Below are 15,969 nucleotides of genomic sequence, written 5' to 3'. Positions count from 1 at the left end.
GTCTCTTCCCTTAGCTTCTCAAGAACTCTATGAATATGCTATTAAGTTTTGAGACCAGAAATAAATGGTGATAAACAGCAATGAGCAAGAGTAAAAAATGGAACAATAAACACCAAAAGTATCTTGGAAAAACCCTTCTAGAATGTAGGGAAAAACCCAACCACACAACAAAAACATCATTTTATTGATCACAAAAGTTTAGTGTGCAATATCCTTTGCTTGGTACGAATATATAACAATAGAAGAGATTCTTCACATTATAACCAAAGGTCTCTTGAGATTCTCATAAGTCCTATAATTAATTACAACTCTTCGAATATTCATGCCTCAATGCATGTGAATGATACATGTCATTTACATTTAATTTTACAAATTAAACTCAAGTGTCCTTTTCAGTTGAAGATGATAATAACGGTAATAATGTTCAGATTTCGAGAGATAAAGATCTCTATCGCAGCTACAAACTTTGACATATGCAACAAATGTTCATCTAGAGCCTAATCACAATATTAGCTAAATAAACGATAACAAATTTTCCAATAAATTTCTTTAGTACCTCATTCATAAGCTGCATAAAGATGATCAATGCATTGGTTAGTCCAAAGGGCATGGCCAACCACTCATATAGAGCCTCCTTGGTCTTGAATGTAGTCTTCCATTCATTACTCTCTTTGATCCGTATTTGATGATAGCTACTCTTGAGGTTTATCTTTGTGAATTATTAAGCTCCACTCAAGTAGTCCATAAGATCATCCATCCTTGGTAGGGGAAACTTGTATTTGATGGTTATCTTGTTTATGGCCCTAGAGTCAATACACATCCTCTCAATCCTTCTTTGGTGCTAATACTGCAAGTATGACACATAGACTCAGGCTCTCTCGAATTAGACCTTTTCTCAACAGTTCTTGAACTTGTCGGTTTAACTCCTCAGTCTTAGTAGGAGTCATCCTGTAAGCACCCTTGTTAGGAAAATTGGCTCCAGAGACTAAATCTATTTGATCACTAGTTTTCCTTATTAGTGGCAACCCCTCAGTGACAGTATCAAATACGACATCTTTACACTCATTTAACAGACCTAAAACCTCTATTGGAACTTTTTTAGTGCCTTCCTTATCCACTCTAGGAATTAAAGCATAACATAAATGTTGATGTTTCATGCTATCCAAAAAATTCTTCCATCAACCAAGCATACCTTAACACTACTGCATATTTTTTCTTCTTCCTTCATTAGGGGTTTGAGCTTGTGACGAATGCCATCCTTTGTTAGAGAATAGGTGTTTGCATGACTATCATGTAGAGAACGCTTGTCGTACTACCATGGCCTTCCCAGTAACATATGACATGCATCAATTGGTATGATGTTACACAGTACCTCATTGTGGTAGCTTCCAATCTTGAATTTTACCAAGCACCATTCATTGACTAGAGCCTTGTCGTCACCTGCACCCAGGCAATCTAGTATGGATGTGTGTGTTTCTCTCTCTTGAGCTCTAGTTTCATGACCATCTCCTTTGACACCAAGTTGTCAATGCTCCCACCATTGATAATCACATCACAACATTTACCTTTACACTTGCATTTGGTACAGAACAAACTCGGGCTATCATTGGACTATCCACTTCATCCACTACTGCTAGAAGGAAATAGCGACTCAGATGATTCTGATCCTTTTGATGTTTGATAGCTAGAATGAGGCTTAGTTTCATTGCCTATGCTTGCTTGTTATATTTTGATGTTTGAGACTTTGGATACATGTTTTAAACATTTTGATATGGATATTTATATTATATTGATAGACCATGGTTTTGATGTTTGAGACTATTGTTTTAATGCTGTTATACTGATTTATACTGTTGCCACTATCATTTATGTTGTTATCCTAAATCAATGATTTCTTTGCATATTCTCTTGTTTATGATCAATTGTTGGCATCTTTCTCTTTCCTTTTGTTTATAATATCTTATTATATTTTGAAAAATCCAACACACACACATGTTTTTTAATTGAATTTTCGATTAAATTCGTAGGATTGTCATTTATTTTACTGAAACAAAATTAGCGACAATGCATTATTAGAACATCCACAAAGCCAATTGGTTTCTAGTTTTCATGAATTCAAGGTTTCAAAGTGTTTGGAGCCTTTGGGCTTTGATGTCCCAATAAATATGCAGATCAAAGCTGAATATTAAGGACCTAGAGGCATTTCTGCATTTTTTCCAATCGAAAATGCAGCTTCAATGAATTTTCATTTTGTGAAAACAATTGTTTGTTATTCATGATGGAAAGTTTGGTTTAAGGTCTGATCGTTGTATATGATGATGCACAGAAATCAATAGCGCATCTCTAGGTATTTTGATTTGATATGTGGTCATGGCATATTAGAAAGATATTAGAAAGGGAGCAGTGTGACAGATCATGGCATTCTCATAGAAGTAGAAGATGTGTATAAATCTCCTGGAGTTGTGAATGGTAAGGTAAAATTCATTCAGTTTCGTCTTTGTAGGCCCAATTTACACTAGTTCTGTAATTGTTTTCCCAGGAATCCATAATGGTTCATTTATGGTAAAGGAAAAGGTTTTGAATTTCATTAAGAACATACCAAAGAGATTAAATTTTCATCAGGAAAACAACAATACAATGCGAGAGTGAAAACTGTTGTCAAGATGAAGAAGTAATAAGGAGAAGTTCCGTCTGCAATGTGATTAATTTAAGCTTAAAATTTTAATGTAACAAACAAAAAGGGGGCTAAGATCATTAGCATGCATGACTATCTAAGAATTATCTGATATAGCTTTCTTGCTTGATATTGATCTAATAAATCTTTTTCTAGCATTGTTTTCTAAATTGAACATTTCCCCAAAGGTATAGTCAAAATGGAAAAGCATCAATCTCTCTTGGTCAGTGACAGCACAAAACAATATCATTTCAATTTTCAACATCATGCAGTTCATCTTTGCTTTAGACATAGACGATTTTAATATTTATTGAAGTTGGCTTGTTGTTTTGGAGGGATCATGCCATTTGGCATTTTACCTTTTATTTTTGGTCTAACAATTAACATACATTTTTGGATATTGGATTTTAGTACAAATTTCTTGCTTTCTGATTTCATTTTGCAATGGTTGATAATTTTATTCTTTATTTAGAGTTTGTCCATTTGGTATCAATTTCATTGTACAGTCTCTCCCTGGAATCATTTCTAGTAAATATGCATACCTATATATATGCATGGATGTATATATAGAAAATACTTTCCAGTGTCTAAATATATACTCTCACATATTTTGCAGTGGATATGAAAAGCCTCTGAATGCTCTGCCTGGTGATTGTGGCTACCACTTACATGCTAGTCGGCTTTTGTTTCAACATCCCACAAGAGATGAGGTATAAATTTTTTAATCAAACTTAGTAAATATTTCCTTTCTGGTCACAAAAATCTCTATTTAGAAATGGAATTGCCTTGAACAGATTTTATCTGACTCAGTTTTGTGCTCATTCTTGAGCAACTTATCTCTACTCTAAAGACCTTCAATTGATCTCTTGTGACAGTATTTTACAGTCCAAATAAACAAAGAAATGGGAGTATACTGGGCATGCAAATTTCTTCCCAAAAAGGACATATTACGAGTCATATTGAATTAATGCTAATGCTAAACATGTTGTTTTTCTTTGACACCTTGGATAAGATGAAACAATTTCCCAAAGTAGGTTGAAGGATAACCAAAGCTCTTAGGCATAACAGCAAAGGTTTTTAAGATATCCCCCATATATTTCACAAAACTGTAAGCATAACTACTCCAAAGGTCCTCAACATTATTAAAAATAATGTATCATATATTTTATGCTTCCTGCAAAGAGCCAAATAGTCCTAAAACCATTGCCCAGAACATGAGGCTGAAGTAAATCAGTTGAATAAGTGTGCTCATTCTTAGTCTGCCAACAACTGTGGTATTCCCTAGCATATTTGAGGACTTCATTTTTAAGCCCTTTCCAAGTAAACCTCTCTTGGATCTGCCTGTAGATCTTGAAGAAACCCAGGTAACCAGCCATAGGTGCATCATGAGAAGTCCTCATCATCTTCAGCTTATGTACCGAAAAAGGCACTAAATAGATCCTATTCTTGTATATGATTAACTCATTCATCACCATGTACTTGTCATCATGAATTGTGACCTCCATGTAATGCCCCCTTTCTAGCCAGTTATGATATGACTTTTCGTTAGCCCGTTTCATCATAATCCAGAGGGATAACCAGGACTTTGGAGGGATCTTGAGATTATTTAACCAAGTGAAATTCGGTTTTGGGCTAAATGGAGTTCATTTGATGGAACTGTGAAGGCTTTTACTATTTTTAGTAAGTCAGCCGGGGCTCAATGTTTTGACATTTTCAATGATGGTACTTGGAATGTCTCATCGAGCTCTTTCCAAGGAGCTTTATACATGAGATTTTGAGTTCGTTTGATATCTTATTTTAATGCCTGAAAATTTAATAGTTTATTTAATAAAGTGACTAATATATTTCAAGGGGACAATTTGTTGAAGTCACTTTATTATTTAAGTATATTTTATACATCAAGTGGGAGAGGTATTTTAATGGAAAAGTGATTTATGCCACATTGGTGAGATGAAAGGGGAAGCTAATGGAAAAGTGTTCAAAAAGAGGGGATGGCTCTCATTTTTAGCATGTTTGTATAAAATACTAAATTGGCAAGTTTGTGGTGATTTGTTTCATAGGGGCTATGAGGACAAAAACCCTCTATTTTAACATTCTTCTGATTTTTATGACAATAGTCCTATGTTTGAGCCTATTGAGGGTGGTGATGATAGGACAAGCATATGGGATGCTGTTGGTATCACTATGAGTGTTGACTCACGTGATGAGAGTGCTAGTTTTGAGGATTGCATCGAAAGTGTGAGTTCTTTCAGTTCTAGTCATGATAATACAGTGCTAGCTACATATGTACAAGATATTCCTTTTGAGTTACCACATGTCAGTGCTTAGATGTAGGACACACTGGATGTGGAGTGTGATTGGAATTCATGTCAGGTTGAGTCATAAACAAAAACCCTCTATGTTAACATTCTTCTGATTTTTATGACAATAGTCCTATGTTTGAGCCTATCGAGGGCGGTGATGATAGGACAAGCATATGGGATACTGTTGGTATCACTATGAGTGTTGACTCACGTGATGAGAGTGCTAGTTTTGTGGATTGCATCGGAAGTGTGAGTTCTTTCAGTTCTAGTCATGATAATACAGTGCTAGCTACATATGTACAAGATATTCCTTTCGAGTTACCACATGTCAGTGCTCAGATGTAGGACACACTGGATGTGGAGTGTGATTGGAATTCATGTCAGGTTGAGTCATTTGATGCAATTATTGGCATGAACTCCTAGGATCACGCATTTGATGGGAATGCCATGATAGTGGGAGTGAGAATGTGCAATGATATTGTCACATCAGCAACTACTTTCATGTGAGAGGAGCAGTGAGGTACCTAGCAGCAATATCTCAGCGGTTGATGTGTGTGAGGATGATAGCACACATGATGTTACGTGTCATGAGGTGAGTGATGCAAATACAGTTTCCTATCATAGTGTTGAGTTTGGGTTAGAGGAAATGTGTAGGAATCATCGGTTATAGGTTCCTTGTCATCTAATTGGGCAGCTGAAGGTTAGTGATAGCATGATTACCACAACCTTATAGCACTTTGATGTTGCTCGACAAATATTGGCCACCTAAGGTTGGAGCGCTCCTATGACAGATGAGCACTGTGATGGTGGTCTTTCTCTTGAGGAGTTTCATGCTCTCCAAGAGTCTATTAGGATTATGAGACATACTTATTTAGAGTTGTTAGCAGACTGGGATCTCCTTATCAAGAGAGATTGTATTTGTATGATGCTCAAAAGGGAAATGAAGAGGTTGACAGCTCACACATGAGCTCGAGGTGACTATAGACTCTTTATATTGTACTTAATTGGCTCTCCAAGAGTCATAGTTGCGTTTGGATGAGATGACCGTGGGGTTGAGATCAACACAATCTTCACTAGCTATCGCTACAACATAGTTATCTATAATAGTGGCTTGTGAGAGACGGATATCCATGGAGTATAGTGAGGATGTGCTTGCATCCATCATAGAGTTAGGTGCAGTTTGTTCTTTGAAGATGAGTACTACAATTGAGAGTAGTAGAGAGTTGTAGGTTGGATCAGGTTCTCTGCAGGTCATACAGTGTTAGATGATATCAATTTGACCATAGATAGTTGTCAGGTGGTAGTGATGGACTCCCCCAAGAGTTGTGTGTTGGTTGATTACTCTTCTTCGTCACCTTCACAGGAGCACATAGTATCATTTGGATAGGGGTATAGCTCTCAGGTAGATTTGTTTGCTTCTCCTACAAATGAATTTGTTACTCCATCTAATGCAGCTAATAGTGATAAACAACTTCTTTAGTAGAGTTAGGATGGCCAGTTGTAGGTTTAAGAGGATAAGGTTGACTTCGCCTTATTTTGTTTCTATCATGCTAATACTTTTGTTGTTAAGCATTTACTTTCTAGTATGGAGTTATAGGAAGGACTATACAAAGTCTCTAGAGATACTCTCATGTAGTGGTTAGGAGTTATTAAATGTTTCATGGGGACTATTGCAGATACTCTAGCTATAATGGTTCCTCACAGGGATGTTGTGGCTGGATTTACAAAGCAGGTTGCCAAAGATCCTTCCCCACTAGCAGTTGCAGATCAAAGATTGGAGTCATCTCATGATTTTGGTATAGTTGATGAGTTGTTGACAGAGATTGGAGTGTTTTATCTTTTATCATGCGTTTATTGTTGTGAGTGTTGGTCATTTCTCCTTCGATTCATACGCAAAGGACTTGTTGATTTGTTAGTATGGATCGACTCTGAATTTATACCATCTATTGTGGGATGGGTTGGCACCATCTTTTGTAGATGGGGTTAGCAGCTGCAAGTTGAATTATTTGCAGTGTTAGCACATTCGGGATAGTTTGCAAGAGTTTGGAGATGGTGGTTATCTTACTAGCTTTTATGGTTATTACCATAGTTTAAAAACTCAGTATCGACAATATTTTGACCGACTCAAAATTTTGGAAAAACTCGGAATCGGGAAAAACTTAGCAAAAAAACTGGCAATAAATCGACACTTTTATCGAACATTTGAAAATATACAATTTCTTAAAATATTCTTAGCAATTATTATAAATCTACTAAAGTCTAAAATCTATTATCAATCTATTATAAATCTATTTAAATCTATTATAAATCTACTAATATATTATATATTATAATATAAATCTATTAATTAATAATTATTTGTAAAATATATTGCTACTAGCCTATTAGAAATTATCAGTTCTTAAAAATGAAAATAAAACAATATTAATATATATTTTAAATTTAAAATACAGTAAACTTAAATTACTTTCGTTTTTAAAATTGTAAATACTTTAAATTTATTGTATTATTATTTACTATTTACTATTTTAAATTTAAGTAAATACATTAAATTTACTATATTTAAAACTTAATAAAAATTAAATTTAATGTATGTCATATCCCTATTTTAAGATAGAATTTTAATAATATCTAGATATTATAATGATATTAAATAAATAATAAAGTTATATTAAAACTAATACTAAAATATAAAACAAGGAAATGATAATTATTTAATCTATATTATTAATAGAATAATATTTAATATGATATTTTCAATAACTAAAATAATAATAAAATCTCAATGAGTAAAGAAAGAAATTAAATTAAATACAAGAGACATTATTGTACAAAGTACATTAAATTTCTAAATACAATTTAATATTAAATAAAATAAATATAAATAAATAAGTAAAGGAATAATATAATACAGAATAATATAAATTAACTAAATCTAATGAAAAGTCAAGAGATGTTTAACAATTAGATAAGACTCCTTAAAATTAAGATATAAAAGGGAGGAGAGTTTATTTTAGAGAGGACAAGAAAAGGAGGAGAAGAGAGGAGTTCAAAAAAGAAAAATGGAAGAGGAAAGTAATATGAAGAAAATAAGGAAGTGACTTTTTGAAAAGTTATCAATGATATTGAAAGGATGCGAACTTTTGAAAGGGTCATAATTATGAATAGTTGTGACTCTTCAAAAATATTTTGATTATAAAGTATTAGGATTTTTCCAAAGGATTTTAGTTATGAAGTGTTGTGACTTTTCGAAAGGATTATAATTATGAAGTGTTGTGACTTTTCAAAGAATTTGTATTATGAAAGGTTGTGACTCTTGGAAAGGAAGAAACAAAAAAGTATATTTTGTCCTTTCCTTATAATTATTAAATGAAGATTTTTGAAAAGTAAATATATAGTTGAGATAATTTAGAAGGAATCATTCATTGAAGGACCAACTAAGGATAGAGCCACATAGACCCAGAAAAGAAGGTGAGAAAGGTATGTTTATGGATTGTATTTGTTTAGTTATATTTATAAATTTATTTATATTAATGAATCATACTTGTGGATAATATTGTGTTAACTTACGAGGTTAATACCATGGATACTAATGGAACTTGAAGCATGGAGCACATGAGATATTTAAAATCTCCATTGTTCGGCATGGTCGAGAGTCAATATCGGAGCATGGAGCATGTGAGATATTTAAGATCTCCATTGTCCGCCATGGCCGATAGTCGATGTACCAGAATATTCTGATGTTGTCAAACATATGCATATGTCTTTGGCTTTGGATAGAGGATGCCCGTCCAAGAAGAATCTTAAGGGGTGCACTCTTGGGATGATGACGAGGTAGCTATGAGCTAAGAAGCCCGATCTGGAGACGTCATTAAGATTTGGGTTAAATTAAAGGGTAGAATAATATAGTTAATTTTATTATTATTGTGATTCTAACGTTTATTTTGCAAGTATTACTTGTCCCTGAGTAACCCTATTAGTGGGGACATTACAATGGTATTAGAGCATGATCTTGCCATCTTGTAGGGTTAAAGAGGCTTTAGAAATTTTTTTTATATGAAAGACTAATGTAGAAAATTAATGACTATTAGAAAGGATTCAAATATATCCGTGATAGCAAACTAAGAATTTGGATTAAAAGAAATGTATATTTCAACTCAACAGAAGAATATTGCAATTTGACTTCAAGGAAAGAATATTGCATAATTGGCATTAACACGGAGCAAAGAGGTGACTGAATATTTCTTTCGAAATTGTATTTTGCAAATTTGAAGATCAGATTGTATCTGGACTGGGGAACATTGCCATTCAGTTTGAAAGATCAATTGTATTGCCCTTACAAATCAGGTTCTAAGTGCTGAATTTTTGCTACTAGTATTTTATGCAATTAAATAAAGCAAACATTTTGACTTTCAATCTCAGTTGGTGTGATTTAGTAGTTACAGATTGTTTTTTTTTTATTAAAGCGATTCTTATATTCCAAAATCACAAAAATATGAAAAATACAAAAAACAATCTTTAAAATGTTAGCTTGCTGTTAGAGATAAAAGCAGGTCTCTTTACATTTCAGATTTCAAGCTTGAAGAATTGTGAATTTTTCTAAGCTTTTCAGCATAGTGAATTGCTTAAACACCCAACAAATTATGCCAGGCATGGGCTTCTTTCAGAGGTTCAGATAGTGCAAATTGATTGAGGTTTTTGGGAAGAGTGATTAATAGTTCAAGGTTACATATGCAGGGCATTGTAGCAATGATTAATTGACTAGAATTTGTTGAATTCGTAAGCTACACTTGTGTGAATTGGAGAAGAAATTCAGAGAATAGGTAAGGGTTTAAAGGCTGAGTTTGAAAACCAATTCTGGAATTATTGTGGCTTCCATTTGTTTACACACACCTGCATTTGTTTGTTGAAGAATTCTTTTGCTGTTGATATTCTTCCTTTTAGACGATTTCAAGGCATGTCTTACCTATAGGTTCATGGATTGCAACTTCTAGATTTTCTAGTTATTATTGATTTACATAATAGGGTGGCAATTAATGGTTGACTTAGGAGCTAGCTAAAAGAGTATAATTAGTTATACTAAATAAATTATAATAAATTTATTTAATAGAATCACTGTAATGATCATTTTAAAGGACAATGGGGCCATGAACCATGAATTTGTTCTTTAAGTGAATTTTATTTTAAATGATACCTAAGTGAAGTACAAAAGTTAGATAAGTTATATAACTTTAAAAAAAAAAAGCAAATACAAATGGATTTAAGTTATGTGGAAAGTGAAAGAGAAGCTACTTGGTCAATTTGTGAAGAGGAAATGTAAAAAAAGTCCTTCACATGAGAAGTAAGAATTCATTCTTGACTTGTGCTTTATGCTTTTGTTTGTGGAGAAGAAATTAAAACAAGGGTTTCAGATTCCAAGCTTGAAGAATTGTGAATTCTTCTAAACATTTCAGCATAGTGAATTAGTGAAACACACAACGAATTATGTCAGGTATGGGCTTCATTCAGAGGTTCAGATTGTGCAAATTGATTGAAGTTTTTTGGAGGAGTGATTAATAATTCAAGGTTAAATCTGCAGGGAATTGTAGCAATGATTGATTGACTGGAATTTGTTGAATTCATAGGCTACATTTGTGTAAATTGGAGAAGAAATTCAGAGAACACATATGGGGTTAAAGGCTGAGTTTGAAAAACAATTCTAGAATTATTGTGGCTGCCATTTGTTTACACACAACTGCATTTGTTTGATGAAAAATTCTTTTGCTGCTGATAATATTCCTTACAGAGGGTTTCAAGGCATGTTTTAGCTGGAGGTTCATGGATTATAACTTCTAGATTTTCTGGGTATTGTTGATTTAGATAATAGGGGATATTTTATCAATTGGGTTGCTGATATTTTGTGAAAATACAGAGTGTCTAAGTTGATATTAAAATCTGACATTTTTGGTATTATATTCCCTATGTAATATCCAAGTTTTGAGTTGAAAATGTAATTGCAATATTTTCTATTTTTATTCTATATTATGCATCCAAAATTGCAAAACCTCAAAAAACAAAAAACAAAAACACTTACAAAGGCATTTGGAAGATCGAGGAGGATATTGTCATTGATGTCAAAAGATATGAACAAGAAGTTATTTTTAAAATCAAAAGTTCTCAATTATGAGAAATATTCAGTAGCGATCAAAATGATGAAAAAGAGTCCTAAGTGTTAATATCATCATATAAAGAAGATTGGTTGAAGACTAAGTCAAAAATATCCTCAGTTGAGGATATAAGAGTGTATACTACAATGATGATAGTCAACAAATCCATCTATGACAAAAATGGAAGATTGTGGTTTCTACAAATAAGATGTATGAAATGTACCTTTTATGTACAAAATATCTACAAAAGATAATTTGAGAAGTCAAATGAAATATTATCAATGTACATAGATATGAAATACATCCTGAAATCAATGATTAAAATTGTACATAGAAAGCTGAGATATAATTCTGAGAATACATACAAAAGTATGGCAAAAATTGGAAGTCAAAGACATATATCAACAGTCAATTTTAATGTAGGCAAGAGCCTACAGCGCATCGGTAAATTGCAAGCCTCTCATTAGGGAGTTCTTGGGTTCAAATCTACTCAAGATTAACACATAATAATAATTAATCTAACAATAATAATAAAATGAATAATATATAATTTAGGCTTCCCCTGATTACTTATAGAAAAAAAAGAAGTCAATTTTTATGAAATGTAAATTCATTCCAGTCAGCATATTTGAGAAGAGCTTGGGCAGCAATGATAATTAATTATGAAGACTTTAGAACAAGTTACAAATGTATGGAGTTTATCTACAGTGATGACATGTTAGTGGCTTTGAACAAAGGGAACAATTCATACTAAGACAAAAAGGCAGTGATAAATCAGAAATCCCCTGTAGGTTGTTCATAGATGGAAATGAGTGACACATAATAAGAATTTGAATCTATATAATTATTGAAAAGAGTGGGGCATAGATAATTTTCAGATGTGTATTCGGGTGCATTGACAGTGTTGAAGACACAAAAATGATGTAACCATGCAGAGAAAATAAATGTTTTATGACAACTAAACTACCAAAAGAATTATCCATGTTATTCAACGTCAGGGAACAGCTTGGAGTTCAAATAAAATAATTAAAATACATGTACCCAGTGGGGCGATGGAAATGAAGGAAACAAAAATCAATTATGCTAAAAGAGAATGAGGCGATGAAGTTTTTATTGCAGGAATTGATGAAGTAGTCAAAGAAATGATACCTGATAGAATAAAAGGGGATACAAACAGACCATCGATTAAGGATAGATAAAGAGTCGATGCTTATGATTATCAGTCTACGGATTGATGTGGAGATATGATTCTGTGAATGGAAGTTGATAAATTCAGTCTGCATTGTATGAACCAAGATGGAGAGACGACATGGAATTTAATTCATAATTTACATGTTAAATATAATACATATGTGATATTTTCTGGGAGGCCCAATAAAACATAAAGATCATATAAGAAAAGACAAGGAACCCAATGCAAGGTATTGTGTAATCGAAATTGAATAGAATTCAGAATTAGAACACCATTTTGATGGAGAAAAGAAAAAATATATCATACTCAACACATGTGTGCCGAAGTGGAAAATATTTTGCATTGAAGGTAACACAATAAAAGTTTGGTATATAAGAGACTAATGGAGAAGAGCATCCAGGTTAGTCAATAACAATGAATGATATAAAATTCATGAAATTAAGTCACAATATAAAAACAAAATAATAGTTAACAAATACAAATGATTCATTATTGTGAATTATGAAGAGTTACACCTATTCAAAAAGAAAAGACACATATGTTCATGTTTCGCAAGATATAAAAGGAGAGTTATTTTGCAAGGTAAGTGGGAGTCAGCGGTTGAGAGAAGATAGAAAAAACAGAGATATGAGTGAAATGAATAAAGAATAAGAAAGTCTGCAGATATAAGAAGAATGGAAAAAGGGAGAGCGAAAAAAAAAAGAATTATATTTTCAAATTTTTTATAATCTGATATATTGAGAGAAGAATAATGATGCAAGAGAATTAGTTTAGTATTAAAATATATAATCAGATCAAAAATTAGTTTCTAACTTTCTATATCAGTCAGGGACATGTTGAATAAATCCAGAAATATATATATTTCTGGAAGCTGACTTGATGCAAAATAATATTAAGTGAGCAGGGTGTGTATGAGTAGAGGTTAAACAATTCATAAATATTAGATTGAAGATAGAAAATCGTGCAATTGAAAATGTCCATTATCAGTTGAGTTAGCAACATAGTCAAGGTGGAAAAGAAGTCTTTTTGTGTGCAGTAGGTGGTGCTTATGGAGACACCACTGGAGGTTGGTGCTTCTGGTAGGTTGAAGCTTGTGAAGTGTGGGAGTTGGAGCTTCCAATGAGTTGGTGCTCATAAAGATAGGGTTGGAGTAGTGTTATGAGACTCGAACTCGCCTCTGACTCGGAAAGTCAAAAATTTTCTCGGACTTGAACTTGGCAACCGGACTCGAAAAATGAAAAAACCCATGAAATTCAAAATCTTTAATGATTTAAAGATTTTTTCATGTATCATTTAGTCAATTAACATCAAATACACAATAATTGATATAAATAAAAGCTACTTAACACTCGTACACAATTTTGCATAGATTACATAAGTATAAAAACAAATTTCTGAAGGAAAAAAACTGAATAACATAATATAAAGTTAAACATAGTGTCACTGTCAAATGTTTACAATATATGAAATTCATGAAATCAAAAGTTCAAAACATATATCAAAATATTAGCTAGAGTGTAGAAGACTAAGGCTCTAGTAGCCTATGCCCTCTTACGAATATGCCTAAGATAAGTCATGGAAGACTCTAGAGCCATCCTCTCTTCATGTGTTTGAGGTTGAACCTTAGGGGCATCCTTATTCTCATCGACACCCACATAATCTTCATCATCAGACTTGGATTCATCACTTCTAGCCTTAGGGTCCTGCACTCGGTCTCCTTTCATTGTAGCCTCCTCAACTACCATCGCTACTGCCTCTGCCTCTGCCTCCCAATCCACCTAATCAACCCACTCCATATCTTCATCACTGAAGACAGGATCAACAATCTTTGTGTTCCACTCTGCATGTGGATCAACAATCTCTAATACAATCGGTGATATATCGGTGCCTTGGATTTGTCTATGGAGAAGGCAAAGGTTGTAGTGAACAAACTACAAAGACAAGATCATTCAATTTTTGCACAAACAATGGAAATGCAAGTAAGTTTGTAGAAGCCTCGTCCAATGCTTCCTTTAGCTCCTCTCAATACTTAAGTGCAAGCTAAAAAGTTGCACAAAAAATCAACAATTGAAATGAGAGAGCCAATTGGTTTGCTAATTTCTCTCTCAAGACTCCAATCCTCTTCTCTAACTCTTTTCTCTCTATCACAAGCATTAGCAAAGGATACAATGACTTTTTTAGGTAAAATAGATGTTATACAAAGCACAAACAATTCACTTAACCCTTTATTTTATTTTTTTTGCACTTTATGAGTCATGCTGCTCGAGAGAGTCCAAAGCTCGGGACTCTGTGAGTCAGGAGAGTCCTTGCTAACTCTGTCAGGACTCTACCGAGTCTAAGTTTAGAGGCCATTTGCCTCAGAAATGTGGACTCTGGCTCGGACTCGCTAAGTCCTGTAATGATGGGTTGGAGCCTCTAGTAGGTTATAGCCTACAAAATATTGTAAAAGAACAATTTAAATAAGAAAGCATTTATTTGTCGTGGTTTTCTCCTGCATTGGATTTCCATGTAAATCTAGTCTCGTTGTGTACATGTGCATAATTATTGATTTCAACATTTAAAGTTATAAAAGCAATTGTTCAGATAATAAGTTTTAATTTGGCAAAGTTGTTATTATACCAATTCACCCCTACCCCCCCTTAGTATAATCGTGTGCTCGTCAAATTATTCAGCATAGAGCCAACAAGGCTCTTTACATAATTGTTAGAGCTTATATGTCATAATTGGCAAGCCTAAAAATATTATAATGATCATCATACGATTCATTTTCTTCTCCAAACTATACAAAGCACAACCTTTTTACCTTGCTCTTTTAGATCATATTGGAACAAATAAATAAGTGAGCTTTGTCACAATCTTAATTTGTTTCATATTGCAACAATTTAAATATTTGAAATTTATACGAACAAAATCAATGTTAGAGAGAAATAGTATCAATCCAGGTATACAATTTATTAAGTTTCAAGATCGCAACAAGTGTAGTGGCACTGCCTATTCAAGATATGTGTTTTCCAATTGGCAGCAACCTCTTATTTATATTGATAATAAATCAAGAGGAGACATGTCCCATAAGGGACATGTCTATTTATTACAATGATAACAACATAAATTTATATCTAATTTTATTATATAATTAACTACACACAAATATATATATATATATACATATATATATATATATATATATATATATATATATATATATATATATATATATATATATATATATATATATATATATATATATATATATATATATATATATATATATATATATATATGTATCACATATATGTAACTTCAGTTTAATCTCAAAGTTTATCCAATTGAAGCTACCAAACATCAACACTCCCTCTTAGCTAGGGAGGATAAACACAAGATAGATATTACACCATTAATAATATTAGGAATGACAAATTTTTAGAATAGATTTGATTAGAAGATATCCACCATTTTGATATCACATTTACTATCATGAGTATGGTTTTCTAGAATATCAACACACTATATTCACCAAATACTCAAATAAGATTTGATATCACATCTAATATCATGAGTATTGGTCTCCTAGAATATTGACATTTAATATTCACCAAGTACTCAAAACATTTTGATATCACGTATGATATCATGATTGTTGGTCTCTTAGAATAT

General features: G+C 32.8%; 1 protein-coding gene across 10 annotated transcripts in view; it reads left to right on the top strand.

The window, feature by feature from the left end:
• The window catches only part of LOC149552570 (Pseudouridine synthase family protein), a 249,888-nt gene that overhangs the window by 196,944 nt on the left and 36,975 nt on the right, over positions 1 to 15,969 (top strand). For 8 of the 10 annotated variants that reach the window (XR_016352956.1, XR_016352955.1, XR_016352957.1 and 5 more), the window contains one exon: positions 3,291 to 3,384. The exons of the other annotated variants lie outside the window; for them this stretch is intronic. Coding sequence is in view for 4 of the 8 variants with exons in the window: in XM_089788164.1 (XP_089644290.1) it covers positions 3,291 to 3,384 (94 nt within the window). In the remaining 4 variants the exon portion in view is untranslated. The remainder of the gene's footprint in view (positions 1 to 3,290; positions 3,385 to 15,969) is intronic. 10 annotated transcript variants of the gene reach the window in all.

The sequence above is a fragment of the Cupressus sempervirens genome, chromosome 6 (assembly GCF_028749045.1).
Source record: "Cupressus sempervirens isolate cs-2001-9-10 chromosome 6, ASM2874904v1, whole genome shotgun sequence".
NCBI classification, from domain to species: Eukaryota; Viridiplantae; Streptophyta; class Pinopsida; order Cupressales; family Cupressaceae; genus Cupressus; species Cupressus sempervirens.
The sequence above is the reverse complement of the archived record's forward strand: the minus strand, read 5'-3'. Positions and strand labels throughout refer to the sequence as shown.